At 52.5% G+C, this 26,906-nt stretch overlaps 10 protein-coding genes across 10 annotated transcripts; 6 read left to right on the top strand and 4 right to left on the bottom strand.

Moving 5' to 3' along the window:
- Nucleotides 1-75: 75 nt before the first annotated feature.
- COCCADRAFT_22134 (uncharacterized protein) lies at nt 76-627 on the top strand (the record flags this gene model as incomplete). The annotated part of the gene is made up of 1 exon (XM_007708975.1): nt 76-627. One exon carries the CDS (start codon nt 76-78, stop codon nt 625-627), a length of 552 nt encoding a protein of 183 aa, XP_007707165.1.
- Nucleotides 628-1,826: 1,199 nt separating this feature from the next.
- Nucleotides 1,827-5,593, top strand: COCCADRAFT_32469 (uncharacterized protein; the record flags this gene model as incomplete). Its single annotated transcript, XM_007709017.1, has 3 exons — nt 1,827-2,271; nt 2,324-3,472; nt 5,049-5,593. 3 exons carry the CDS (start codon nt 1,827-1,829, stop codon nt 5,591-5,593), a joined length of 2,139 nt encoding a protein of 712 aa, XP_007707207.1.
- Nucleotides 5,594-6,553: 960 nt separating this feature from the next.
- Nucleotides 6,554-8,350, bottom strand: COCCADRAFT_82992 (uncharacterized protein; the record flags this gene model as incomplete). Its single annotated transcript, XM_007709072.1, has 5 exons — nt 6,554-6,961; nt 7,021-7,353; nt 7,464-7,620; nt 7,672-8,181; nt 8,235-8,350. The coding sequence occupies 5 exons, from the start codon at nt 8,348-8,350 to the stop codon at nt 6,554-6,556; spliced, it is 1,524 nt and encodes a 507-aa protein (XP_007707262.1).
- A 623-nt stretch (nt 8,351-8,973) lies between these two features.
- Nucleotides 8,974-10,002, bottom strand: COCCADRAFT_32467 (uncharacterized protein; the record flags this gene model as incomplete). The annotated part of the gene is made up of 1 exon (XM_007709016.1): nt 8,974-10,002. One exon carries the CDS (start codon nt 10,000-10,002, stop codon nt 8,974-8,976), a length of 1,029 nt encoding a protein of 342 aa, XP_007707206.1.
- A 778-nt stretch (nt 10,003-10,780) lies between these two features.
- Nucleotides 10,781-13,570, top strand: COCCADRAFT_22130 (uncharacterized protein; the record flags this gene model as incomplete). Its single annotated transcript, XM_007708974.1, has 1 exon — nt 10,781-13,570. The coding sequence occupies one exon, from the start codon at nt 10,781-10,783 to the stop codon at nt 13,568-13,570; it is 2,790 nt and encodes a 929-aa protein (XP_007707164.1).
- Nucleotides 13,571-13,865: 295 nt separating this feature from the next.
- COCCADRAFT_816 (uncharacterized protein) lies at nt 13,866-16,347 on the top strand (the record flags this gene model as incomplete). Its single annotated transcript, XM_007708962.1, has 3 exons — nt 13,866-14,008; nt 14,070-14,239; nt 14,291-16,347. The coding sequence occupies 3 exons, from the start codon at nt 13,866-13,868 to the stop codon at nt 16,345-16,347; spliced, it is 2,370 nt and encodes a 789-aa protein (XP_007707152.1).
- Nucleotides 16,348-16,495: 148 nt separating this feature from the next.
- Nucleotides 16,496-17,413, bottom strand: COCCADRAFT_815 (uncharacterized protein; the record flags this gene model as incomplete). The annotated part of the gene is made up of 1 exon (XM_007708961.1): nt 16,496-17,413. One exon carries the CDS (start codon nt 17,411-17,413, stop codon nt 16,496-16,498), a length of 918 nt encoding a protein of 305 aa, XP_007707151.1.
- A 506-nt stretch (nt 17,414-17,919) lies between these two features.
- COCCADRAFT_814 (uncharacterized protein) lies at nt 17,920-18,844 on the top strand (the record flags this gene model as incomplete). Its single annotated transcript, XM_007708960.1, has 2 exons — nt 17,920-18,175; nt 18,225-18,844. The coding sequence occupies 2 exons, from the start codon at nt 17,920-17,922 to the stop codon at nt 18,842-18,844; spliced, it is 876 nt and encodes a 291-aa protein (XP_007707150.1).
- Nucleotides 18,845-19,646: 802 nt separating this feature from the next.
- Nucleotides 19,647-24,153, top strand: COCCADRAFT_82794 (uncharacterized protein; the record flags this gene model as incomplete). The annotated part of the gene is made up of 5 exons (XM_007709071.1): nt 19,647-19,677; nt 19,742-20,017; nt 20,077-20,280; nt 20,331-24,064; nt 24,121-24,153. The coding sequence occupies 5 exons, from the start codon at nt 19,647-19,649 to the stop codon at nt 24,151-24,153; spliced, it is 4,278 nt and encodes a 1,425-aa protein (XP_007707261.1).
- Nucleotides 24,154-24,881: 728 nt separating this feature from the next.
- On the bottom strand, nt 24,882-26,698 carry COCCADRAFT_22126 (uncharacterized protein; the record flags this gene model as incomplete). The annotated part of the gene is made up of 3 exons (XM_007708973.1): nt 24,882-25,137; nt 25,202-26,057; nt 26,113-26,698. 3 exons carry the CDS (start codon nt 26,696-26,698, stop codon nt 24,882-24,884), a joined length of 1,698 nt encoding a protein of 565 aa, XP_007707163.1.
- Between the last annotated feature and the right edge of the window lie 208 nt (nt 26,699-26,906).

Here is a 26,906-nt window from a genome sequence, read left to right as displayed (position 1 = left end):
AAACCAGTGGCTGTCCTTGGCCATCATTCTGACCGACACAATACCTTCACCTTACAAATCATCAAATTTCAGACCATGGCCGACAATGTAGGCCTCACCACCCCAAGAGGTAGCGGTACCTCGGGTTACGTACAGAAAAACCGATCGCTCCTCAGACCACGCGACAAGATTCAGCCCTACCCAAAAGACTGGGACCAAGCCAAACACCGCCCAAGGCAGCCAGACGCCGAGATCCTTGAGCACGAAGCGAAGCGCGAAATCGAAGTCAAGGTTCTCGAGCTGCGAGACAAGCTCGAAGACGAGGGTGTTGACGAGGACGAAATCGATGACCAGTGCGAAGCGTTGCGCCGCAAACTAGATCAGGAGCGTAAGGACGGCAGAGACTTGGGACCGAATGCAAAGCGACTCAAATCGCATCAGGTCCACGACCTGGCCAAGGCGAAGATGGAAGAGAGCGAGAGGCTGCGCAAGGCACTGGGCATCAGCGAAGACTACGAGGAGGGCAGTCACTGGAGGAAGCAGGAAGAAAGAATGCGCGAAAGCCTTGCCAAGCGAGAAGCTGAAGATGAGGAGAAACTTGAAAAGGCTAAGGAGGCCAGGCGATACAAGGAAGATGATTCGGAATAGTGCCCTACCTTGCACTCACTATGCGCTCAAGAGCGCGCTGATACCCTGGGACAGCCACGACGCGCTACCTATCTGCATCCATATACTACTACATACTTTTATACGAAGCCCAGCCGGATCCTTAAGGATGCAGTATCCAACTTTCATGTAAAGGCTCTAGCCACTAGTGGGCCAGCCTATCAACTAGTTCACAGTCTGGTTGTTCGGCTGATTGAAGACAGGAGGCTGTCAATGGGGTCACAGCATCTCTACTTTGTTCGCTTATCATCTGCACAGTCTGAATGTCGAGCATCTCTGTAGCTCCATCTGCTACATGCGGTGTCTCATGCAGCCACAATTCCATCCGTCACAATCTGAATCAGGAAAAGCATGTCGTCTTACAATCTAGTCGACGGTCAAGGGTCGAAGGGATCCACAAGCCTAATGCAGGAACATTCGAGACCACGCCAATTCACTCCGACTGTTCCCGTCTGGCACTGGTGATGCACTGCCACAATGTCGCGTAAAGCCCAAGGATTAATTCAAAGGGCTGACTTGGCGAGTCCCAAGGTCTGGCCCAAGCTACTAGTTGTTATGATTCCACGGTTTGAATAGAAAAGGGCAAATTATGTCAACCTTGAACTCGGCATTGAATGCCTCAATTCACCAGCACTTTGCACCACGTGCAATTTTTCTTATCGATGAAGAGTTGACAATGCAGCCCAGATTATTGTATCCAGCCCCTTGGGACGACAAGAAGTTATGAAGGAGTTTTTGCTCGCGTGCATTAAGACTGTTGCGACTATTCTTACGGCTGAGGCGAATGCCCTGGTCTGCCCAGACATGGCATGTCAGCCACGTGGGGGGTCTGACTGGTCAGTATCTAACGAGAATGCCGAGCCTCATTCGGACTAGGGCGCTGCCATGGTACCACTTGGCCTTGAAGAGCAGCGCTCCGCCGTCTCCCAAGAGCGTGAATTCGTGGGTTCTTGAGATGCCTCCTCGCCACAGATTCGGCTGTTGTGATCCGTAACTACTCACGCATGCCTGTAGCGAACCGGTAACTCCACATGCAGGCTTCCCTTGATTTCATTGGCTGTTTTTGTCAACACCAGCGTTCCGGCATTTTGGACGTATAAACAAGGTCTCTCCGCATTTGCGGATTCGCTTTTGCTCTCTGTAGCACTGCTGCCGCACGCTTGTGTGCTTTGATCGTCGACATGGTCCGACCCATTGCTGTCCTCCGAGAAACATGGAATATTTACACGCCTCTAGAGCGCCGGAACATTGCCATTTACATTGCCGGCATTATGATGTACAAGTTTGGGCTCGAGGCATTCAACGGATCAATCATCGCACTCGCCACGAATCGATACGACGAACTGGAGAAGACGACGCACGTTTCCATCACATTTCAACGCGTGGGTGTATTGACAGGCCTGAACCAGGCATTTCAGTGCATAGGGTCCATCCTGATTGCACCTCTGATCAAGCGGTATCCGACCAAGAACGTGCTAGCTTGCGCAGTGCTCGTGTTTGGGTTCATGAGCAGTCTCTTACTGATACTCGATGCCGCAACTGGTGGTAAATTCATGCCGCGCGGATGGCCCAAAGATGACTTCAGCTACTACGGCGACTACGATACGGACGCGATGATACCCATCTGTAAGAATGGCCCTATCCGAGGTACTGCGCAACATGTGCTGATGAGTGTTAGATTGCGTCTGTGGCATAGTCTACGGTATGGTTGAACTGATTCGACGCGTTATACCTCGGGATCTCGTGGGTGGCAACATTCAGAAGCTCCGCCGGATGGACTCGTTGGTGCACATCTTCTACGAGACGAGTGGAACAGCAGGTGCTTTTTGCACAGCACTTGCCCTCATCCCCCGCCTCGGCAACAACTTTAGCTTCGTCATCACGCCCATCTTTTTCGCTGCTGCATCGATTCTCTGGTACTTTATCCACGAGGAAAGCATACCAAGGGAAGTCCGAGCTTCGGTGACCGAGGGCGAGCCCAACTATGTCAAGGCAGTGATTAGTGGCTTCTACCTCTTTTTCGAGTCTGTGGGAACCGGTGCCAAACTCATCTTCACACATCGCAAGTTTATCTGGCTGCTGCCTGGATATGCAATTGCACTTTACGCGCACCGATACCTGGAGAATGCCATTGCGCCTGCAGTTGCGCGGCGGTACTTTGGGAACTCGGCCTGGTCACAAATCATGGTGGGAGGATCGAACTTTGGTGAACTACTGGGGGCGCTGTTTGTCTTCATGTTCACAAACTTGGTGCAGACGCCGATACCATGGCTGCGACTAGACGCACTTGGTCTGCTGATTGTGTGGTATCTGCCCTACTGGCGTCCTCCGCGCAACGACGTGGCACAGGCGTGGATTGTGGCAGCGACCTTTCTGCCCATCAGCTTCGGATGGGCTGCGGGTGATGTGTCTCTGGCGGCATATATCCAGGCGTCGCTTGCTCGAATCGAGTCCAAATCGCAGAACGTATCGGCACTGGGGGCCGTCATGGCATTTCTTTACAGCACGTACATTGTCATGTACGCCATTGCATCTGCGTGCCTGGGAACATACATCGACCGCATCTCGGACCGAGACAACGACGAGATTCACGGGGCCATCTTGAACGTGGCGGGCGTGCAGTTTACCATTATATCGGTGTTGGTTATGGTGAGCACCTTTGTTCCCAAGGGAGCATTTTCTTTGAATCCCAAGATGCTCAGCGAGGAGGTTCTGGACATGGATATGGAAGACGAGGACGACGAGGACGACGGCGAGGAGGATCTGGAGTATATCCCTGGCGCTCGGGGTAACAGGAAGGAGAGGCACGACAGCCACGAATTGGTTAGCAGGATGAACAGCTCGACATAGAAGTGGGATGGCATCATTTGGCGTATTTTGCAGCGAATATTGAAACCGAATTGTTTTGTGGCGACTTGAGCGATAGTAGGATATAAAAAGCAGTAGCTGGTTTCATTGAAAAGACGGTAGATAAGAGTCTCCACCAGCAGGTCAGCATGGGGGGAGCACACGTGCGATGGTGCTGAGCGCCGATTGATGGCTTGGTGATATGGGGGCTCGGGGTGGAGCCAGAGGGTCGCCCCGAATGAAGAAGGTAACCCCGCAAAGTCCCAGCACGGAAGCATGCGGCTAGGCCCATGGCAGCGGAGGGTGAATGGGGATGGCAGCAGAGAGGGCAAATGTCACTCCAAGGGCGATAGTCGTGGCAGCTAAGCACTCGGCGCGCTGGGCTTGCAGCAGGGGGCCTCTCCGCCATGTGTCGTCGACTTGGCGGCCATGTGCTCTCGCGGCGTCGTGTGGTTGGTTGGCGTGCATGTGCCTCTCTGGTCCTCCGCCAAGCCAAAGCTTCACTCGCTGAGATGCTCACTGCATACGCCCTTTGCTTTTTAACGGAGGGCACGCGCAAGCATGGGTGCGGAACTCGTTCCAGATCCCGCCTTCAACTACGCCTCCTCGCCCCATGGATGAGGCCAAAGCCGGTCCGCTTCGCACGCATAATCTCACTCTTACCCGCCTGCACCGCTGCTGTACATGCCCAACTTCAACTAATCACGCCCTCTCCCTCTCCCCCACTCCCCTCGCCTCTCCCCGTGTTTTCTGCTCTGCCCTTGACTTTGCTCTGCTTGCTACCCACGCTCGTTCTCCCCTACCATCACACTTCCCCCTAGTGATATCCTGCTAGCACCAGCTCCACGCCAAATCTGACACATCGGGCCCGTGTGCGTGACCGGACCCCATACGGCGGAATTTGACATCATATCAACTTTATTGCAAACAACGAATATCTGTAGCAAATCCACTAAACCCCGCCAAGTTCTCTTCTCTCAATTCCTGGTTCTTTCCGCCCCCAGAATCGGAAATCCAGGCATGCAGCCTTATCCACACCCAAACGGACCGCTGGTCGCCGACCGGAACGAGAGTAGTCATCATCGCGGCCCGCTGAGCAGGACATGGCCACAGATTTTCAAAAAGAGGAGGAGATACAGTCCAGTTCGAGAGAGCGCCCAGCAACAGCAGCAACAGCAACAGCAACAGCAACATGTCCCACCAAATAATATCCAACCACAGGCGCAACCACAGCCAATCCAACAACAGATCCAACCACAAGTTCAGATACCCATACACCCCGTACGACCCATCAAAACTCCCTCAATAGCCTCTCAATCCATTACTTCGCCTACTGTCTCCTCAATGCGCTCCCCCTCCATAACAGCAGACACCGCAAGTACCATATCTTCAATATCCCACGCCTCCTCCATCCCACCACCCAACAAAGTCCCCATAGCACGACGAGGCAGCAGTATATCCTCTGCCGATCGAAATGGTATGTTTTTTTGTTCCCCGCTCAATTCCTCTTTCTATCTATCTATCTAATATGTTCGTTTTCTCACATACGCAACTAGGCGCCGGCGGCGTAATAACCCCCCAAGCCGACCTCCTCGCCTCAAAATCAAACTACGAACTCATCTCTTCAGGCCAGCACCTCGAAATGGGCCTTCATTTCAGTACCGCAATGGCCTCGGGCGTCATGATGAAGCGCGCCACGCACCGTGCCGCCGAGCAAGCCCGGCGCGACCGCATGAAGAACGCCATGGTTGATCTTGCCGAGTTTTTGTTAGACGGCGAGGTCACGTTTGGGAGCGGGACGACGTGTTTTGTTGTCATGAGGGGGCGGGAGGACGATTGTGCGAGTACCAATGGTAACGGTGGTGGGAATGGAAGTATAGCAGAGGACAAGGAAGACGGGGATGATAAGAGTAGGCGGTCGAGTGTTGCAGCGGGAGAAAAGAAGACGGTGAATAAAGCACGGTTGATCGAAATGGCGCTCGAGAAGATGCGAGCGCAAGAGAGGGAGATTGAGATGTTGAGGGCTGAGGTGGAGAGGTTGAAAATGGGAGCACAGCAAGAGGTGGAAGATGACGGGGTGCAGAGTATGGATACTTCGTAACATGACATACACACATGCACTTTTTCTTTGGCAATGGAAGAAAGGACTTGAACGGACGGGACGGACGGGCGGTATCTTCACATCTTTCTGACTCGGCGCATTCAAGATAAAAAAGGGTGGGGCGGTTTTACCATCCCTTTTTTCTTTTTCTTCATCTCGCCTTTTTTTAAAAAAGAAAAAATAAACGCATATCATATTTCAGCCTAACCCTATATTTTTGTATTATTAAGGTATCAACGAAATATACAAATCCGAAGAAGATTCTTATTCAACCTCTTGCTTTTCCATCTCTCTCTCACCATCAAATCCCAAATCACAAATACACACGTATATTATTATAAATAGAATATCAAGACCCCCCACCAACGTCATCATCCCCCCCCTACCTCTCAATCCCACCATCCAACCCTCCCCCGGCTCCCGTCCACACCCTGTGGCGTCCCCTCGGGCAAACTTTAAGTGGGGGGGGGGGGGGAACTGGGGGGTTCTTGCGGCACACCCACACCAGGGGAAACCGCAAACGCAGGAACGAACCATCTAGGTTTTGGCGGGCAAAAATGCGGGATCTAAGCGCGCGCACGCCCGCCAAAAGTAGGCCGGTAGGATTTTTAAAGTGCGGTCTGGGTTTTGCACTAGGTTCGCGGGTTTAGTTTTGGGGCGGAGAGGGGGGAGGGGAAGGAAAGTGCCGCGGGAAGGGTGGAAGCGCGTATGCTGGATACGAGGTGGTTGGAGCTTTTTTTGAAGCGATGTTTTGTTTAGTTGGTAGTTGGGTTTTGGTTGGGTTTTGGTGGATGGAATGGAGAAGGGAATGTTCCAGTGGAAAGCAGAGGTGAGGCTGGTTAGGAAGATGGGAAAAATTGGTTGTTTTGAATGATTGGACTTGGATGGACTTTTGATGGTTTTCATGTCCGGGAACTATGCATCGTGAATGAAACTTTTAATTCGGATCATCTACTGTGATCAGACTTTTTCTGTGTCTTGATCATGCACACCCTTCCCGCCTGGCGTTGCATTGGTTATCACGGCATGCTCAATGTCCCCACCCCGTCCGCCTTCCGACTCATCCTCCCGCTTGTCAGTCTGCTTCCCTCTTCTAGTATCGCCTGTGTGACCCTGCGTTCCGATCCTCAAAAAGGGAAAGAGTAGCATGCTAGGAAACGCGGCTGCAGCTGCGAACCAAAAAGCGGAAGAGTAAGGTTCCGCAGCGTTGTTGGCGTAGTAACCTGATTTTGCTGGATTTTTCTGTACATGATCGAAAATTGCCGTCACGATTCCATAAGCGACAGCGCTGCATAGACGGGATATCGTCTGGAAGAGCGAACCTGCAGTGGATTGCTTGTCAAGTGGCATCGATGACAAAACATACATCTACGAATGGTTTAGCCAGAGTTATTGGATATTTGGAGAAGCATAGGGACAAAACTTACATTTGCAACAATAAACTCAAAATCGATGCCAACAACACACAAGCAGAGCGCTGGGAAAGCAAATGCCCAGTACGAATCTCCGTCTCTCTGGAGGGCTGCTAGTGTAAAAGAAAGGGTGAGAGCAGTCGATCCAATACCAACAAGAATTTTGTTGGATACTTTGTGCTGGATCAGGGCGGCCACTGCGTTTGCAGTCAGACCTACAATAGCCATAGGAAGCATGTGAACGCCAGTCATGAGGGCACTGTATCCTTGCACCCGCTCGAAATAGAGTGCCATCCAGAAACTCAAGACTGGGAATCCAAGAGTGGCGAGAGCGAGGATGCCCATCAACTGTTGCATATAGTTAGTACCAAGATCATAGCAGGTTGTGGCAGGCAATGTTGTGAAGCTTCGCACTTGAATTTCGACACAGAAATTCCACGACACATGGACCGACTTACCAAAGAAAAGTCTCGATCGCGCCAGATCTTCATATCAATCATCGCATATGGGTACTTGAACTCCCATACAACAAATGAAATCATCAAAATGGCTCCAAGTATCAACAGAACGAGGACGTAGGGTGTCTTCCAACCCTGTGGCGCATTTCCGCCAAGACTATGATGAATGTCAGCTTGCAGTCTCACTGACCTTGACATCCAACCATACCTCAGTGCAGCACAAAACATGCCGATGCCAAAAATTGTAAGCGCTGTTCCTGGAAGGTCCAGCTTCTTCATCGTCTGTGCGTTGAACGTCTGCTTTGGTGTCGTATCCTTGGGTACTGTAAACGCGGCAATAATACTTATACAAAGATACACAATAGCCAATAGAAAGAAGCTAGCTCTCCAGTTGAACACCTGGGTAAAGAGGCCAGCGAGGATCGTCCCGAAAATGAAGCCCATGGGATTGCCTGCACTGAAGCAGCCAAAAGCCCTGTTCTTCCTTTGGCTAGGCTTCGCATAGATGACACCCAGCATTCCCTGAGCAGGAGGCACAGCCGCGGCAGAGAAGATGCCTAGGACACCGCAAAGAACATCGAGCATCATCCCGGTTTGGGAGAAGCCGGCTCCCAGGCAAAAGACGGAGAAGAAGAACATGGACGCGATAAACATGGATTTGCGTCCGAAAAGATCAGCTATACTGCCGAAGAAGAGCAGTAGTGAACCAGCCGTGAGTCTGCATATCTTGTCAGTCATGCAACCTTGAATTCGATATCGGGTCATTCTCACGATGTGGCGGCATTCATCCAGGAAAGCTCCGCATTGGTCATACCCAGATCTCGTGCCGCGAACGAACTCATAACGGTGACGGCACCCTGCAGGAAGCTCGTCATGGCGACAGCCATGGTCACCGATGCAATAAACAGACATTCTTGTAACAGCGATTTGAAGCACTCTGGTCGGGCATTTGGATCCTTTTCGCTGATTGGCTGAGAGTGCACAGTGCCGAGTTCGGCATCAACATCTGTACCCATGTCGCAGGTGTGGCGTGTAATGTGAAAGTTAAAGAGAGAAAGAAAGAAAAACCAGCAATAACGCAGCAGAAGAGAGGATATTAAAAAGCACCGAGACACATGACTAGAAAATGCGAACTAGAGGTCATGTCGCAGACAAGTCTGGTTGTGATTGAAAATTGAGGAAGTCGCAGCCGGCGGTGGAATTATTCAGCGCGCGGAATCATTCCTAACGCTCGTGCAGCTAGTTACACAAGCACGACACATTACTAGCCTCCCCGGCCGGGAACCACAACGACCGCCCGAGCACACCTGGTTAGTAAGTGGGACAGCCTAGGTAAACAAGTAGCCGATACTATGTGTGCGCCGAATATAGCGTGCACAAGTCGACAGTTGGGATATATTCCATATTGGACGGCCAAACAGACACTCATCATGGCGTTCCGTCTACGAGCATAGTCATCTGCGAACATGGCGGAACAAGAACATTTCTCGTTACGGACTTGCGTAGCTTTTTATAACTTGACCACTTTCCACTCACCTAGGTCCATGCGGCTTAACTGGCCTCCCAATGGACCTTGAACTTCGGTGCCATTAGCCCACAGCTTCCTACCGGCCCAGTATTCGATGAAACCGTCCGGGCCTGAAACAATGATCAGTCGGGACCCGGCTTCCTCTCTGCGACGCCTTATCTTTTGTTCTATCTCGCCGGGCTGGATAAACGTCTTTTCCTCGTCGACGTAGTAGTTGACAGTTAAGCCTTTTGTGGCGGCTTCACTCCGCTTCTTGAGCGCGTCCAACTCGGTCACAATGGCACCCTTCTCCGTGGCACTCGGTGGTTCTACGAGCGGTGCCTGCACATGAGAGCCGAACAGACTCTTCCACCATCCTATTCGATCCTGACCGCCTTGATCTTGTCCGCTGTCATCACTGACACCGCCTACGCATTCTTCGCGCTTCCGGTTTGCCCACAATATGTGCATTTTGCTGCCTGTCCGCCGTCCCAATGCCTGAGCGACTTGCATCGCGGGCGCTATGCCTGTTCCACCTGCTAGAAATACAACCTCTATGATGTCGCGGGGGAGCTTGAGTTCGGTGTTGGGTCCTCGCAATTCGATGGTCGATTGCTCTGGGAGACGGTGCAGGTAGGTTGAGACCTCGCCACCCGTCTCCTGGCGTATAAGCAACCTCATACCTCCCAGGTCATCGTCGCCCGTCTTGGTGCTATCGGTCGTGCGAGGCAATGGGGTGTATGCGCGGGCAATCTGTAATTGCGGTTGCTTGATCTGCACGCTCCAAACGCTGCGTTTCGATACCTCCTTGAGGCTTTCCGCATCTGAGACGCCATTGCTATTGCGCAGTGTGAAGATGGCGCTGGTCGACGAGACGGGCTCCTTGCTTACAAGTGTATATGGCGTGAAGGTGTGAGGGTTCAAGGTCGCATCGGACGCATCTGCGGGTTTGGCGAGACGATATGCTGCCCCGCCAAGCGCTGAAGACCCGAGCACAATCAGTGGGCCTGCTCGTCGCTTCAACCAGGACATTGCTTATGTAGGGATTGCGCTGACCTGGTGCAGTCGGGTTAAGGTGTTGGGCACTGCTACAAACTTTGTGTTGATATGGCCCAAGCGTGTTACCCACCCAGGTACGTATCTCGAGAGGACCCGGTTTCCGACAGCCCACCAAAAATGAAGAAGCACCACAAACTACGTGTAAACAGCCATCAACGTCGTCTATAAAACACATCCTATACACATGGCAGATCCTGCACGACACTAGTCGTGCGACCAATCTCCGACTTTCTCGAGGGTGGCAACAATCTGGTTTCAGGTGCGGGTGTAACTGTGGAACAGCAAATCGGCATGCGCTACCTTCCCCTTCAGGGAAAAGCGTACCTTCCCGACACATGCCTCAGCCTCTAACCCTTTGCAGCCAAAGACCCTGCATATCTTCCACCCACACCTGGTGGCGTTCCGTTGGGTCACTATCATTCACCGACTCCTTCTTCTCTCTCTCTTCCTGTTCTCAACTTCCAGCCTACAGTGTAGAGCTCAACTAGTCCAACAAGCTCCTCGGCGTCTGGCCTCCAAAGGCGGGCCTTTCGGCATCATTTGGCCCTACTTCGGTCATTCTCCGGAGTTATCACGGAATAGCGACTACAGCCCTATCGACAGTTGTCGGAGTTTTTGAAAACAGACGACAAAACAACGAGCAACAGTAGAACTCAGCATCCGGACATCAGGAATATCTGGGAAGTCATCAGAAAGACACGTCACACTCGGAAGTCCCGTGGTGTTCTGCCTGTACACGTGGTACAGAGCCATGGCGCCTGCCATTCTGACTCAACGCCCGAGAATCTTATTTCTGGACGCCTACGATTCGTTTTCAAACAACATTGTCGCGACAGTCGAACAAAACATCGACGCGCAAGTCGTCAAGGTCTTTATTGACGATCCGAATCTTACAAAGGTAAAAGATGATGGGCAGCACTCAGCCTTTACGGATTACCTCAAGAGCTTCGATGGTGTGATTGCTGGACCCGGGCCCGGCTGGGCCAAATGCGAAAGGGACGTTGGTCTGATGAAAGAGCTCTGGAGTCTTCAAGAAGAGCAGCTTGTTCCTGTTTTTGGCATCTGTCTGGGCTTCCAGTCCCTATGCCTTGCCTTTGGAGCCGACATTGAACGACTTGAGGAGCCGAAGCATGGCATCATAACCACTGTCCTGCACAAAGGCCAGTCCATATTTCGAGGCGTAGAGCGTCTATTGGCCACACAGTACCACTCCCTTCATGTCAAGCTCAACCACCCTATCCAAAGTAAACGAGCTGTACGATACCCCGCCCAGCTCTGGGAACCCACGGAAACTTGCCCCGACCTCGAACCGCTGGCATGGGATTTCGATAGCGAGCGCAATGGTGCTGTGCTCATGGGTGTCAAGCATATACAAAAGCCATTCTGGGGCGTTCAGTTCCATCCAGAGTCAATTTGCACAAACGACGAAGGAAAACGCCTCTTCCAGAACTGGTGGGAAGATGCCCAGGCTTGGAACCGCAAGCGCATGTTTCGCAATGTTCCCAAAAACACTCTCATGCCAAATACGCCATCTTCCCCAATGACCTTTGCGGATTTCCGACGAGAACTTGGTTTCCACGGTGCCATGAAACAGAGCAAATACTCATCTGCTAATTTTGCGGCAAATCCCGACAGCGATACCATTACACCCTTTGAACTAGCATCGCTGATTGCACACGGCGACGGGCAAACAATACCAGACCTGGCCCCCAGCACTGTACACTGTGCAACTACCGGAAGCGGGAGGCTTACAGTTGCCGATGTCTGCGAACTTTTCGAGTTGACACGAGGAGAAGCTCTAGTTCTTGAATCCGGATTGCAGTCGAACTTGGTACCCATGGCCGTAGGTACTGGCAGATATAGCATTATCGGGTTTGTTATTCCTGAAGAGACCCTCCGCTTGCACTACTACGCTGGATCCCGCAGAATGGAGCTCAGGGATGGCAAGGATCAAGTGCATACTGAATGGACCGTGAATGACCCATGGCCATATGTACGAGAAGTCATGAAGAGTCTCCAGCCATCCACACCACCACAAGGTTCGACGTGGGCTCCTTTCTGGGGAGGTCTAATGGGATTTGCATCGTACGAGGCCGGTCTGGAGACTATCGGTGTCCACGGGCATGATGAAGCCGCTTATCCGGACATTTGCTTTGCATACATTACCCGAAGCATAGTTTTCGATCACCAAGTCAAGAAGATTTATGTCCAGAGCATCCGTGGCGCCTTTGATCAAGACTGGGTTGAAGAGACGATAGAAAGGCTGTACGACCATGCTGGTGTGAAATCTCGGGAAAGCACGCCAGGGTCTAGTGCTATGGCAGAAGTGGACCCGTTCGAAACACACGGTACAATGGACCAGTACATTGAATCGTGCCGACAATACAAAGCCGGCGAGGGTGAATACTCGGAAAAAGTCCGTATTTGTCAAGAAGCCATAGCAGATGGCCAGAGCTACGAACTCTGCCTTACTACACGCAACGAGATTCATGCTCGTAAACCGACTGCCTGCAGAATTTCGCGTTCCGAGGACAACGAACATTCTTGGAACATGTACAAGCGCCTAGCCAGCCAGAATCCCGCTCCGTTTAGCGCATACATGAGGATACACAATGTCCACGTCTTGAGCTCATCACCGGAAAGATATATCAGTTGGGACAGGTCACAAACTGCCCAATGTCGGCCCATCAAAGGCACGGTACAAAAGAAACCTGGCGTGACTGCTGAAATGGCCCACGAGATTCTTTCTTCATCCAAAGAACGGGCAGAAAACCTCATGATTGTGGATCTCACTCGACACCAATTGCACGGCGTATACGGCTCAGAGAATGTCCGCGTGAGTCAACTCATGGAAGTCGAAGAATACGAAACACTGTGGCAGCTAGTCTCTGTAGTTGACGCAGTACCTAGTGGCTCCAACAAACCAACTACACCCGACGATTGGGAAGAACCTGTGGACTTTGCCTCCAAGAAGCCTGCCAAGCATTCCGTACCCTATCTAGGCTTCGAGGCCTTTGTTGAAAGTCTTCCTGCAGGAAGTATGACTGGTGCTCCCAAGAAACGATCATGTGAGATTCTTCAAGACGTGGAAAAGGGCGAAAGAAGAGGCCTGTACTCTGGTGTTCTCGGCTATCTTGACGTTGGAGGCGGTGGCGACTTTAGTGTAGTCATACGCACTGCTGTCAAAATCGACAACGATGACCTCCAGACCGACAACAAAGAAGACGTCTGGCGTCTCGGTGCTGGAGGGGCAGTTACGAGCCAGAGCACACCACAGGGCGAATACGAAGAGATGATTGCCAAGTTTGGAAGCACTAGCAGGGCATTCATGCCTCTCCCACCGCCAAAGTCGAGGACCAAGGGTAGGAGGGTTGAGATTATCGAACCTGATGACCCTGAATTTGCGGAATTGCTTGCAAGCATGAGGGGAGGAGAAGAGCTGACGCTGGACGACGCTCAAATCATGTTGCGAGCTGTGGAGCGTGAACTAAGGAGGAGGACCGGCGAAGATTCAGGCAATGATACCACAGAGGTGGAGTGAATGTTTTGCGGGAGTTGGGATGGTGCGGGAGTCGCTGAGCTTAACCTTTGATACCATCTTTTATACTAGAGATAGACCTTTCTGGTTTCAACACCAATACATCATCATATTAGAGATATTTAAATACCCATCAAATATGGTTTTACGACTACTATTGCCCTTTTATGAACACCTTTAAATGGGGACTATTACTTGGAGCGTGATGACTAAGCACGAATAGTGGGAACGTAGCATTCGCTGTGTAATCTTGGGCAGCACATCGCACCTAACACACGCGTTCCGAGAAGTAGCAACAATGGCGACGGATGCGCCAGATCCACGGAGTTTTCAAACCTGGGAAGACGCGTTCCAGTATCCAATTCCAGTGGTTCGCAAGCTTGAACAGCAGCTTCGCAACAATGCCGACGAGAATCGTGAGAAGCTGCGGTCGCTCGTGGGGTACGGATATTTAAATACAAGGAAAAAGCAACGGGGAGCAAGCAATTCTGACTGTACGCAGAGCAAGTTACCGCAGCCTCCTCGATACTGCCGAAACGATCATCGACATGGAAGTAAGAATGGGTCAAGTGGAAACCAAGCTTGCGAAAGTAGGGCAGAGTTGCAACTCGAGGCGCTTGGAGAAGATATCAGATAATGCGGGGAAAATGGATATTCACATTCGGAGTCGTGGTCAGTCTTTTGTATTGCATTGAAAGGGACCATTGGGTTGACAGAGGACAGATGCGGAGCGGTACACGCTTGCGTCCCAACTCTCGGTCCTGCGCAATGCGCCTCTGGTGATGACACGCCTCATGAAAAGAGAAGGGTCATATCTGCTCATTGCCAAAGTCCTGGTCATTTCGCGGCTACTTCACAAGGCTCTCAGTCAGTCTGCGACGAAACCAGCGATTGTGGATCAGCTGTGGGAGAGGCTGTTATCTGTACGGAGAAAGTTGTTGCGACGAATCGATAAGCGACTGTCGAGTGCAAGCGGTGAAACAGCAACTCTGGTGGAGAGTATGTGCGCCTATGCGCTTGCTACGAGTTCAACGCCGACCGATACCCTACATCATTTCCACAAGATGAGATTGGATGGGATGAATAGCGAGATCAAGGCTGGTGGAGATGAGCTTGCGAAGCATGGCATTGATGCGCTCAAGCTATGCATTCAGACGTGTCTCGACACCCAGACGATATTCCCACGGAGGTTGGCAGAAGCACTGGCAAAGCTGAAAGCACATCCCTTGATCCAGGACCCTGATGTTCGCGGCCTATATGAGTTGAATCTAGACGTGCACGACCAGTGGCTTGGCGACGAGGCGCGGAACTACACGCCCTGGCCACGGCATGATGAGTTGCAGCGGCCAGAAGCAGAGCGGATACTACATCGTTGGTCCAGGGATGCCATTGCGGCTTTCCTAAAGGGCGTTAAGAAGGCACTAGAGGGCGAAGAGCGATTGCAAGAGGTTGCAGACTTGCGACAGGAACTGATTGAAACATGGATTCTTTCTGGATCTCGAATGGCGGGCGTCAAGTCAGCAAACGTACTCGACGACTTGCGCGACATGATGAGTGACAAGCTTGAAAGCATTGTCCGATCACGAACAAACGGACTGCAGACTGTCGTTTCTGAACTCACGGCTCAACTGGATACAGTTGGTGCATCCGAAGCAACCTCGGCGCTCAGTCTCTGGGACACAATAGACAAAGCCTCGGACCTCACCAATGGAGCTCAATCATTCAAGTCCACAGTCCTAAACACATACCAAGGACGAGACGACCCAGTCATTAGCGTCACATCCGCCTTTGACAACTGGATGGCCTCAGTCCTCGAAGTCAAAGGCATAGTCAAAAGCATGAAGGAAGCCCGCTGGGACGACACCTTTGCCGACGATGCAGGCTCAGACTCCGACTCGGACCTAGGTGACTCGAAACAAACGCTTCTAAGCGACGACGACCCCAAGTTGCTAGAAGAATGCACACAAGAAGCCTTGCGTGAAGCGCTGCAGAATCTAGGCAAAAGCCTCTCTACCATCACCAAAGCCTCTGACGAAAAGGCTGGATGCGATTCCATCCAAAAAGCAACCTTCATCCTGCGCGTCATCCGGGAAATAGGGGATCGCATACCCAGACTTCGACTTCAAGATAAAGCCACACCCCCCACCTCCCCATTTACCCCGGACATCCTCGAACCCCTCCACGAAGCTCTAGCATCGTACGTCGCACAGCCAACGCTGGAAGCATACAAGAGTTCGCTAGCAAAGTCCCTCAAAGTCAAATCGAATAGTCATATCTTGTGGGAGGGCCAGCCGCCACTGCCTACCCAGCCGTCGCCCAGCGCATTCCGCTTTCTACGCGATTTGAACGCTAAGATGACGGGTGTGGGGAGTGATCTTTGGGCTCCCGGGAGTGTCAGCGTGATGAAGGGGAGGGTGGCGGGGATGTTGGTGGGTGTGGTGGAGGAGCAGGTTGATGCTATTGTTGCACTTGGCCAGGGGGTTGCTGAAGATGAAAAGAAGGAAGAAGAATCAAAGGACGAAGAAGGAGAGGAAAAGACGGATGCAGACGTGTCTGGTGACCAGAAGGAGGATGTGAAGGAGATCAACGTCTACAGACTTAAGCAGTTGCTGTTCGATGTGCTGTATGTACAGCGGTTTATTGAGCCGGCTGCGGGAGAGGAGAGTGTGTTTGCGCTGAGGAAGAAGATGGAGTTGGAGGATGTGGATGTGGGGAGGTTGAAGAGGAGTGCGGTGGAGTATGCGAAGAAGACGTATTTGCTCTTTGCGCTGTTAGCTTAGAGATACATCGAAGTAGATTAATGTAACTACTGGTATAATTCTACCATGTCCGCCAGGTCATCGTATTCTTCAGCTAGTTCCATCTTCGAATTACAGGTGTGTTTATTTATCTACTTCCCTCCCGTCTTCCCTCACAAAACCATTCTATTTAATGATCAGGGTTATAATACTTGCGCCAGTCATGTTCCTCCTTGAACCCCAACACCTCCTTAATCTTTCGATTACTTAACGGGGCCTCCCACTCGCCCATCTCACGCGTAACAGGGGTATTAGGCGCATACTGCTCGAGGAATTGTTTCGTGGGGAAAGTAGCAGTGATAGTATCATTTGTCGCATTGAAAATCTGGAACCCCAGGCCATCTTTCTGCACGCACAAATGGCAAATCTGGCCGAGATCGCGAGCGTCGATGTAGGCCCAGGCGTTTCGCTTGCGTGTCTCCGGATGCTGGATGTATTTTGGAAAGTCGCGGGCGTACTCGTGGGGCTCGATGACGTTGCCGATGCGCAGGGCGTAGATGTCCGCGTCGAAACGGCGGGCGAAACCTCGGGCTACGCGTTCGCCGCAGAGCTTGGAGATAGCGTAGGTATCCATTGGGTTTACGTCTGCATCCTCCACCAGGGGGAAAGCGGTGTAGTCGAGGTTGCCCTGGCCGAAACAGACTTCGTACGTTGTTTCGCTGCTGGCAATGATGATCTTGCGGACGCCGAGTTTACAGGCTGCCTCGATGACGTTGTAGGTTGAGCGCACGTTGCCGGCGTAGCACTCGTTGTCGGGCACGAGCATGTTGCGAGCGTAGGCGGCGAAGTGGATGACGGCGTCGGGCGGGCCTGGGATATGTGGTGCTTCGTAGCCAGCGAAGTTGAAGTGTGTGGTTAGGGCATTGAAGACTTGACCGCTGTCTGTGAGGTCGGTTTTCAGAGTGAAGACCCCGGCTTCCGGGTCGGGAAAGTCAATTAGGTCGAGATTGAGGACTGAGTAGCCTTGCTGGAGGAGATAGGGGATCACATGGCGCCCGGCTTTTCCTGAGCCGCCTGTGAAGACGATGCGTTTGCCCGAGGAGGACATGGTGGAGGATATTGGAATTGGCTGGTCTATTTTGGTCTTGAAGGAGACTCCTAGCCTAGGATATGATTTGTCAGTATATGCAGTTGGACAATTGCGGGGTTGTGTATCTACCTTTGTGGTTCATGGGATTGAGGGGTGACTTAGTTGGCCCTGTAAAAGTATCTTGAGGGTCTCGAATCGAGAAACCACGAGAGACTAGCCTCCATCTTTATAAACGTCATGTGCGGGTGCATGTAGAATAGCCTATCCCACCGGGACATGGGCGTGCGAAGTTGCATGTGGCGAGCACGGTAAGCCATAACGGGAAATACGTTTTGGGGCATGGGGAGAGTCGCGCTAGTCCTACGTCACGACCGAATACCCCGGCCTTTGGTGGTGCAACTGCAGTTGACTAGCGTCATGCCAGCGACCGATTCCTCCGCAATCCGTATTTGGCCGAACGACAGAGATATTTCTAGACGTCTACGCCTGTCCCTACACATGGTCGCATATTCCCATCCATACACATGACCAGCGGTCTGATGCGGCGCTTCTTCTCGACGTTTGCCCGCACGCAACTTGAAGCCACGACGACTGCGACTTCGCTTACGGTGCCCCGAATACTAGGGCTGAGGCAATACAAGAGGACTCTCAGCGATGTCGGCTCCAGACGGGCGTCGGTGTCGAGGCATTGGTTCACGAGCTCGTCGCCATACTCGAACTCCGAGCCCGGTGAGTGCGAGAAGAAGCGCATGAGCGAGCGCGACCTGAAGCTGGGAAACAGTATGTTTGCTACACGAGGAATGGGATGCATTGCTAACAGAGACGACAGCTATCAGGGTACTACATGAGCGCCTACCGACGCTCTTGATATCGCCACTTCCCCAGGACATCCTCTCTCCGCATATCAGCCTCCACCTATTTCCCTCGACGCACCCACACCTGCCTACTGTAAGTGGGAGGTTCTCGTACGCCGCAGCACTATGGACAGCACCGGTCGCATGGGGTCAGGTCCCGGTACTGGGCAATGTAAAGCTCAAGATATTGTCTGAGCGTATGGTGAAGAATGGAGGGTGCTCAACAGCAAGTAATGTGCGCAACGAGAAACTCATTGTCAAATGGCAGACATGCGGCAAGTCGGACAAGAAAGAGAGCGGGCAGGTCAGCGATGTAGTGGAGAAAATCACGAGCATTGTTGCTGGATCCAAGCGGCCACAGCAGGAATTCACAGGCTTGTTCAAGTTTGAGTTTGACGAGGAAGGACGGATTCTGAACCACATCATCGAGCATACAGATGAGGGCCAGCATTGGGATCGGACTGCCAAGATGATTAGTGTCACGGATTGGCTTCTGGGACGGGCGTGGGGGATGCGAGATGAAGGCAGTCCCAGCCTGGCGTTTGCCAAATGCAGCAGGGAAAAGGACGGCCGCGGCCAGAGCGAGCGGCGATGAAACGCTGTTGTTCTGCTTCCACGTCAATGTTGGGCCGTTATCTTTGTCGTCGTCGTCGTCATCGTTGTCGTCGCACTTTTATTTCTTCACCACTCCGCCTGTACAAAACCTGTAACCACGAAGTCATGAGACGGCGTCTTTCGTATAGAGTAGCGAAGACCAATTGATACCCTAGTAGGACAAGGACCAGGATGTTGCCTGCACAGCCGCTTGTTCCGATACGGATGGCAGTATGTACGTGTAAGTGGGTTCGCAGACGGGATAGGCGAGATGCAAGTGGCTGGTTGGAGGTGCAGCGAGCTTTTCACATCGCAGATGCAAATGTGACTGTATGTGGCCCCTCTGGTTGCTGTGCGGAGGACGGTCATGTGCGGCGACGTGATAGGATGAAGGGGAGCTGACAGCTGCTGTGGCCGCCCAATGATGAGTTGGCGGGCGAGGGCGCGCATCAACCACGGCACTAGGCCAGGTAGCTTCCGCCTAGCACTTCACCCTGCCAGCATACTATAGTCGCAACATTGCTGCCCTCGCATCCCACGCTTACCACGCCGTTCCGGCTTTTCCTCCTCCACCTCCGCCCTACGCCATCTCTCATTGTTGCTCTGCAGCTCCCCGTGTATAGCTGCCATTGCTACAGCTGCCGTCCCCCGCCGCTTGCCAGCCCCCCGACTTTCCCACGCCCGGCCGCCTGTTGCCTGTTTCCCCGCGCCTATTCCACAACAGCACTGGGAACTCGCAGCCTCGTCAACCCTAGGCTTCTGCCTCTCTCCCCACCAGAGCCATTGTCTAACCGCGCACAATCATGGCGGACATGTCACAAAGCGGAGAATTGAGTATGTCGACTGTTCTCCTTGGCACATGTCCATGTATCGCGAAGCTCCTGCTAATGCGGCGCAGATCAGCCCATCCTCAACCTGACGCCAGAGGAAAAGCGCGTCTTCCAGTATCTCTTCCAGCAAGCCGACACAGAAAAGCTCGGCGTCATAACAGGCGAGATCGCCGTCAAGTTCTTCGAGCGGACCAAATTAGCACCAGCTGTCCTTGGTGAAATATGGCAGATTGCAGACACGGAAAACCGCGGTCTCTTGACCATGGCCGGCTTCTGCCAGGTCCTGCGCCTCATTGGACACTACCAGGCAGGACGAGACCCTACTCCAGAGCTTGCCTTTAGACGTACGACTCCTGCGACTCCTCTTGTGTCTCGTTGATCACATGCGCTGACGTTCAAGTAGCCGCCCCCCTGCCAAAGTTTGAGGGTCTAACACCACCATCGGCTCCTCCCGCCGCCCCTGGCTTCTCCCCACAACCAACCGGCTCCATCCAGCCTCAAGTGAGTGGCAACGGCCCAATCCGTGTCCCTCCGCTAGTCCCTGCCAAAGCCGCCGAGTACGCAGGCTTGTTTGAGAAGTCTGGTGCAGTCAATGGCATCCTTTCAGGTACAACCCTACTTCATACTCCAACCTGACTCTTGGCTAATAACTTCCAGGCGAAAACGCAAAAGAAATCTTTGAGAAGGCGCGGTTACCAAATGAAGTTCTTGGTCGGATATGGAACCTTTCAGACACGGAGCAGCGCGGAGCCCTCAATGTTACAGAGTTCATCATCGCTATGCACCTACTCGCATCGTATCGCACAGGAAATATGAAGGCCCTCCCAAACACGCTGCCTCCGGGCCTGTATGAAGCCGCTTCTCGACGTGGAGGACTTCCGCCGCCACCAGGACGTCCAGACCAGAGCATGGCTATCCCACGTCAATTCAGCGGCCAGCAGTCTGCACCACGGCAGCCAAGCCCACTCGGCCGGCAACCCTTTGGAGCGGCTCCCCCGCCCGCACCGCCTGCTGGAAACGACTGGCTAATCAGCCCGCAAGAGAAGGCATCGTATGACAACTTGTTCAAGGGTGTAGATACCATGGGCCGCGGCTTCATCACCGGAGACCAGGCAGTACGCTTCTTCAGTGACTCGGGTCTGCCCGAGGATGTTCTTGCAGGTATATGGGATCTTGCAGACATCAACTCCGAAGGACAGCTATCCAAGGACGAGTTCGCAGTAGCCATGTACCTTATTCGGCAGCAACGGAAGGGAGATCAACTCCCTACAACTTTGCCGCCCAATTTGATTCCACCAAGCCTGCGCACCCCCGCGAACCAAGCTGCACAGATTCCCCTACCCCAAGTGGCACCCCCACCTCCACCTCCCCCTGCTCCCAAATCTGCTGCTGATGATCTCTTCGGTCTGGACGCCTTCACAGCGCCGGTTCCTGCTCCTCCTCAGCAGCCACAATCAACCGGCGGATCAGCTACATTCAGCAAGCCTTTTGAGAGCGATCCTTTTGGCAGCAAAGCCGCTTCACCAACTTCCCCGCATCACTTCCAGCCTCAGCCGCGAAACCCAGCCTCCACCTTTAAGCCGTTCATGCCAAGCTCTTCTTTTGGTCAAACACTAACGGCACATTCCACGGGCCAGTCTGGAATCTCTGGCGCGCCGCAACACTCGACGCCGTCTGTTATGGACGATTTGTTAGGTGGAGAGGCCGATCCTGAGATCAACAAGAAGTTGACGCAAGATTCCACTGACTTGGCCAACATGTCTAACCAAATGACCACCCTACGCAACCAGATGCAAGAGGTCCAGAACAAGAAGACTGCGACTGAAAGCGATCTCAACAGTGTCAACACTCAGAAGCGTGACCTTGAACTTCGTCTCTCACAGTTTAAGACGCAGTATGACCAAGAAGTCAAGACAGTCAAAGCTTTGGAGGATCGTCTAGCCAGCTCTCGCAATGAGACTCGAAAGCTACAGCAGGATCTTGCGATGATTGAAGCATCCTACCAGGATCTTCAAAACCAGCACCGTCAAGTCGGAGGTCAACTGGAGGCTGATCAGCGCGAGAACAACAGCTTGAAAGAACGCATTCGTCAGCTCAACGCCGAGATTGCGCAGCTTCGCCCCCAGCTTGACAAGATGAGGAACGACGCCCGGCAACAAAAGGGCATGGTAGCGATCAACAAGAAGCAGTTGGCCACTAACGAGAGCGAGCGCGACAAGATCAAGAATGAAATGAGTGATTTGAGCAGGTCCCAGGACGAGACCTCCCGCGGCTCGCCAATCCAGTCACCCGCCGTCGTCAGCCCTGCAGCTTCCACAACAAGCCAGAGCACCAACCCCTTCTTCCGAAAGTCGCCTCAGCCCGCTGAGAACACCATGTCACCCTCTGGCTTTGCTCGTGAGGGACCTCACAAAGACTTTGATAGTGTGTTCGGTTCATTCGGTACTCCTCAGAGCAGTGCACCTCCAGTATCGTTCCGTCCTGACAACCAGAGTCTCGGACCTAGCTTCTCTGCTCCATCGGGTCAGTCAGTACGCTCTTCTGAGGGTCCCGACGTTCCCACGCCCTCCACATCGCCTCCTCTGTCTTCTTACCAGGAATCTCCCCGTGTTGCCGATCCACCAGCCCCTCCTGAGTCACGTCAGTTTGGCTCTGCATTCTTGCCATTGAGAGAAGGCGCGCCACGGTCGGACTCTTTCAGCTCCTCTGTGCGTGCGCCTGCCTCTGCCAGCAGATATGGCCACCATGCTCCTGGAAATGAGACACCTACTATCTCACAGGCTTCACCCGCTGGTACTCCGATTGCTGAGAAGCCCACTGTTGAGCGTACCGATACCAACAGGACAGAAACCGACAACTTTAACCCAGCTCTGTTTAACCGCACTTTCTCGGCTTCTCCAGTAACCAGTGTTACCAGCGATACTCAGCGCTCAATTGCCAAGGCTGAAGATCGGAAGGACACTTTCAACTTTGGAACACAAGATCTTCCCGGAGCGTTTCCACGGGACTCTGGCACACCGCTGCAACAGAACAAGACTGGTGAGAGCAGTATGAGTGCTCCACAGAGAACCAACAACACCGACCCCTTTGGCAGCACCTCTGGTGAACAGCCACGGGGAGGCAAGGACGACTTTGACGCGGCTTTTGCAGGCTTCGGCCCTAGCCGTCAGACCGCCGCTACCGCTTCAAACGCAAGTGCACCAACAGGCGATTCTAACAGATTTAACAAGGAGTTCCCGCCCATTGAGGATCTTGCACATGACGACGACAGCGACAGCAACGATGGAAGAGGATTTGATGACAACTTCACATCCGCATCGCCAAACCAGAAGCGTACCAGCTTTGGACCGGAGCACCGCTCTCAACAACAGCAACGTCCTGGCACTGCCTCAAGCGACGAGCTTTACCGAGCTCCACCTCCGACTACTCGCCTAGACTCCAACCTTAGCGGCTTGCCCTCTCCTGGTGCGCAAAAGTCACCACCTACATATGATTCCGCTGTGAACACGACAAGAAGTGGGTCGAACCAGTTCCCCCCTGAATTTGGTGGTCTTCTTCCTGCTCGTGAGAACCCAACGTCTACTGGTTCTCCTGACACCGCACAGGGCCCTGAAAGGTCATTCAACCCACCAGGTGGCCATGGAGCTGCTCTCTTTGGTGGCCCGTCCAAGTCTGCCACAACTTCACCAGCTCCTCTCGATACTCCTGTTTCAACTGTTCCTTCCGACCAGTATCACTCTGCCTTGACATATGGTGCCAACGAGAACAACAAGGGCCCATCGCCATCCAGCAATGTTCCTCAGCTCGGAAAATCTGCCTTCAACGACGACTTTGACGCTGGCTTTGACGATCTTGCCGATGCCAAGGAAGATGACAAGGTTGATGATGACTTTATGTTCTCTTCACAGCATCGTGAGGGACTTGATGAGTTCAACCCTGTCTTTGATTCGCCAGCAGCCTCCAAGTCGAATACCATGGCTTCGCAGCAAACACCCACGGGCAAGCCTCGTGGAGATGACAGCTTCAGCGACTTCGAACACCTATCTCAGACCTTTGGTGGACAATCCCAGCAGCCTCAGCCGGGCTCCTCATCCCAGGATTGGGACGCCATTTTCTCCAACCTCGAATCTTCGCAGACTGACAAGGGCGCGCACTCGCAACAAGCCTCAACCGACTTTGGCAAGTCAGTCTTTGATACGCTCGACAAGGAGGAGGCTGCCGCCTCGACGTCCAAGTCGCAGCAATTGTCACCTCAAATGCCTCCACTTGGCCGTGCCGTCAGCACTGGAACCGAACACGACGACCCTATTCTCAAGAAGCTGACCGGTATGGGCTACGCACGCAACGACGCTCTTTCTGCGCTCGAGAAGTTCGACTATGACATCAACAAGGTAAGCACTATAGCATCCCACGATACATATAAGAAACTCGACTAACACCTTCGTAGGCTGCTGACCACTTGGCCTCTGGTGGAAACTAAGAAGTGAAAAATTGCAAGTCTGTAAACGCGTCATGATCATTGTAAAAAAGATCTTGAATCGCCTTTTCTTGTCTTATACGAGTACATATGTTTAGCATAGCGCCGCCCCTAGTCTTTGTACCTTTGAGCGTTTGATTCTCATTCTCTCTGTCTCTGTCTGTCTGTCCCTCTCTCTGTGTTTTACCAACACCATCTCCGCAGCGCACGCACGCTTCTTTCTTTCCTTTGTTCGAACATTCTCTCTTCTTGTAGTAAAGCATTCGCTTGGTGTGGGAGGAAGCTACGGCATGTTAGTCTTTAGGTTCCTGTCGCTTTGGGGGTGCGAACGCTTTTGAAGGGAACGGGAAAGGAAATGTTTGCTTCGAGACGCACGTATTTTGCAACTTAATTTAATTTGTTTGCTTGTGATATTGGGCCTTTTGGATACCCCCTTTTTGTTACCTTGTTGTCTGAACGTATATACGGCGGTTCGCTGTAAGAAAGAAAGTCCATTTATGTATTCACAGCGAACAGATACGGTAGATGGAATTGATACAAGGGTTTAAAGCATGGTATTAAATAGAGTTAGAGTATACAGATGCCCGTATCATCTCATCATACATTCATATAGAATAAAAAAAACATCAACGCAGTTCATCATTGGTATCCCAGAAAAGATGTCCCTCACAATCTTTCCGTATTCAAGCATTCCCCTAGAACAAATCAAACGTCATTAAACCTTCTTAACACTACGCAGTAACAGACTCGGTTCTCACAGCAGCATCGACTTTCTCCTCGTACTTGTCAAAGACGGCAGTGCCCTCGACGTGGCTATCTTCAAAGACGTCGACATGGGTGGAGGCGAACTTGCGGGCGCTGACTTTCTTCTCGAAGAGGAGATCGAGTTCGGCGAAGGAGCGGCCGCGGGGTTCGGGGAGGCGGAAGTAGGTGTATATTATGCTGAGGAAGCAGGAGCCGCCCCAGAAGAAGCCGGCGTAGTTGCCCCTGGTTTATGAAGTTAGTATACCTATTTGAAATTGGGGGGTTTTGAGAAGGAGGAAGGACTTACCAGTTCCAAGCTCCAGGGTTGAGCATGTAGGGAGTGAGAACGGATGTTATGATACCGATTACGTTGTATAAGTTACGTCCGAGGACGACCGTCTTGATGGCCAGACGGCGGGTAGACAGTTCAGCGACGAGCGAGTAGCATACCGTTCCGACGGTGAGTTGGTAGAACATGGCCCAGACAATCATCATGGCGCCTGTTGCCATGGCGCCGGTTTGGCGCTCGGAGCTAGGAACGAGACCGAGGAAGCCCATGACGAAGAGCATAACGCAGAGGCCGCAGAGACCGCCGAGGTAGAGCGTACGACGTCCGATTCCGACTTTCATTAGGTACCAAGCGCCGAAGACACCGGCCATGTTGATACCGTATTGGCCCATTGCGAAGTCGTAAGACGTGGAGGGTGAGAGACCGGCTTGCTGGAGGAAGTAGGACGAGTATCCGGAGAAGGCGTTGCCACTGAGATTCTGCATTGCCCAGGCCATGCAGACGATTTCAGTGCGGCGTAGATCAGTGCCCTTGAAGCAGTCCCAGTAGCTTGCTCCTTGGGTGATTTTCTCCTCGAGCGCGGTCGTGTGGACCATCATGGCAATCGTCTCTTCAGCGTCAAAGTCGGTCTCGCGGTTGAGGCTGGTGAGGCGGAGCAGCGATTTCTTTGCGTCTTCGAGTCGGCCTTTGCGGACGAGCCACCAGGGGGATTCAGGGGCAAGGAAGACACCAATGAGAAGGGGAACTGGCCACATCCATTGCAGAGCGTAGGGAATACGGTAGGACCATTCATCTGGCCGGTCGACGAGAGAGCGAATGACTCCAATACCAATGAGTTGACCGAGACCCCAGCAGAAGTTGACATATGTTGTTACTACCAGGTTGTAAGTATAATGTCTTGATACGAATATAGGGGAGGTTAAACTTACAGTATCCACGTAGGGCAACGGGACAGACTTCGCAAGCATATGTGATAGTAAGAGTCTGAAAGACACCCCAAGGAATACCACAGAGAATCTCAGCAACCAAAAGATGCACGACTGTCTGAGCAGTGAAGAAGATGGTCGTGAAGCCAATGATTAAAGTAAGACATCCCATTACCGTATAACGGTAACCGATCCACTCGCTGATCCATCCGTTCAAGAAAAGTCCAATGATTTCGCCCACAATGACTCCATTGGACAGTCCAGCTTGCCATGGTGCTGGGATTTCCCACGTGCCATCTGCAAGTTGCTCGCCATACTTTTGTTTGAACTGCGGGAAACCGAAAAAGTTGTTGAGCAGACAGACGTCGTAGCCTTCCATGACGATACATGTGCTGATAAGCACCGACCAGCCAATGGCCTTGGGATAGAGCTTGATGCCCTGCATGAGGGTCATCTTGCGCTCCTTGTCTGACGCCAGACGTGCGTCATTGATGACCTTATTGGCAGCAAGCTTGTGATGGTCGTCATGATCGATATCATGTTCCAGCTTGGGAGCCGCAGTGGGTTCAATATCCTTCTCGACATACATGTCTGCGAGGGTTTGTATGAACCAGGTAGTCGGACCGAGGAGGATATGCTATTGACCTGGTTCAGGATAGCAACGAGGGTGGGGAAAAGAGAGGAGGGGGATCCTGCAACACCGCTCCACACTCTCTCGCAATACTAAAAACGAAACAGAGAGAATCTGGGGAAGCTGTTGCTGCTACCGTGACATTGGGATGGTAAGGATATGCGGC

Source organism: Bipolaris zeicola, assembly GCF_000523435.1.
Source record: "Bipolaris zeicola 26-R-13 unplaced genomic scaffold scaffold_5, whole genome shotgun sequence".
NCBI classification, from domain to species: domain Eukaryota; kingdom Fungi; phylum Ascomycota; class Dothideomycetes; order Pleosporales; family Pleosporaceae; genus Bipolaris; species Bipolaris zeicola.
This window is presented reverse-complemented; position numbering and strand designations above follow the sequence as displayed.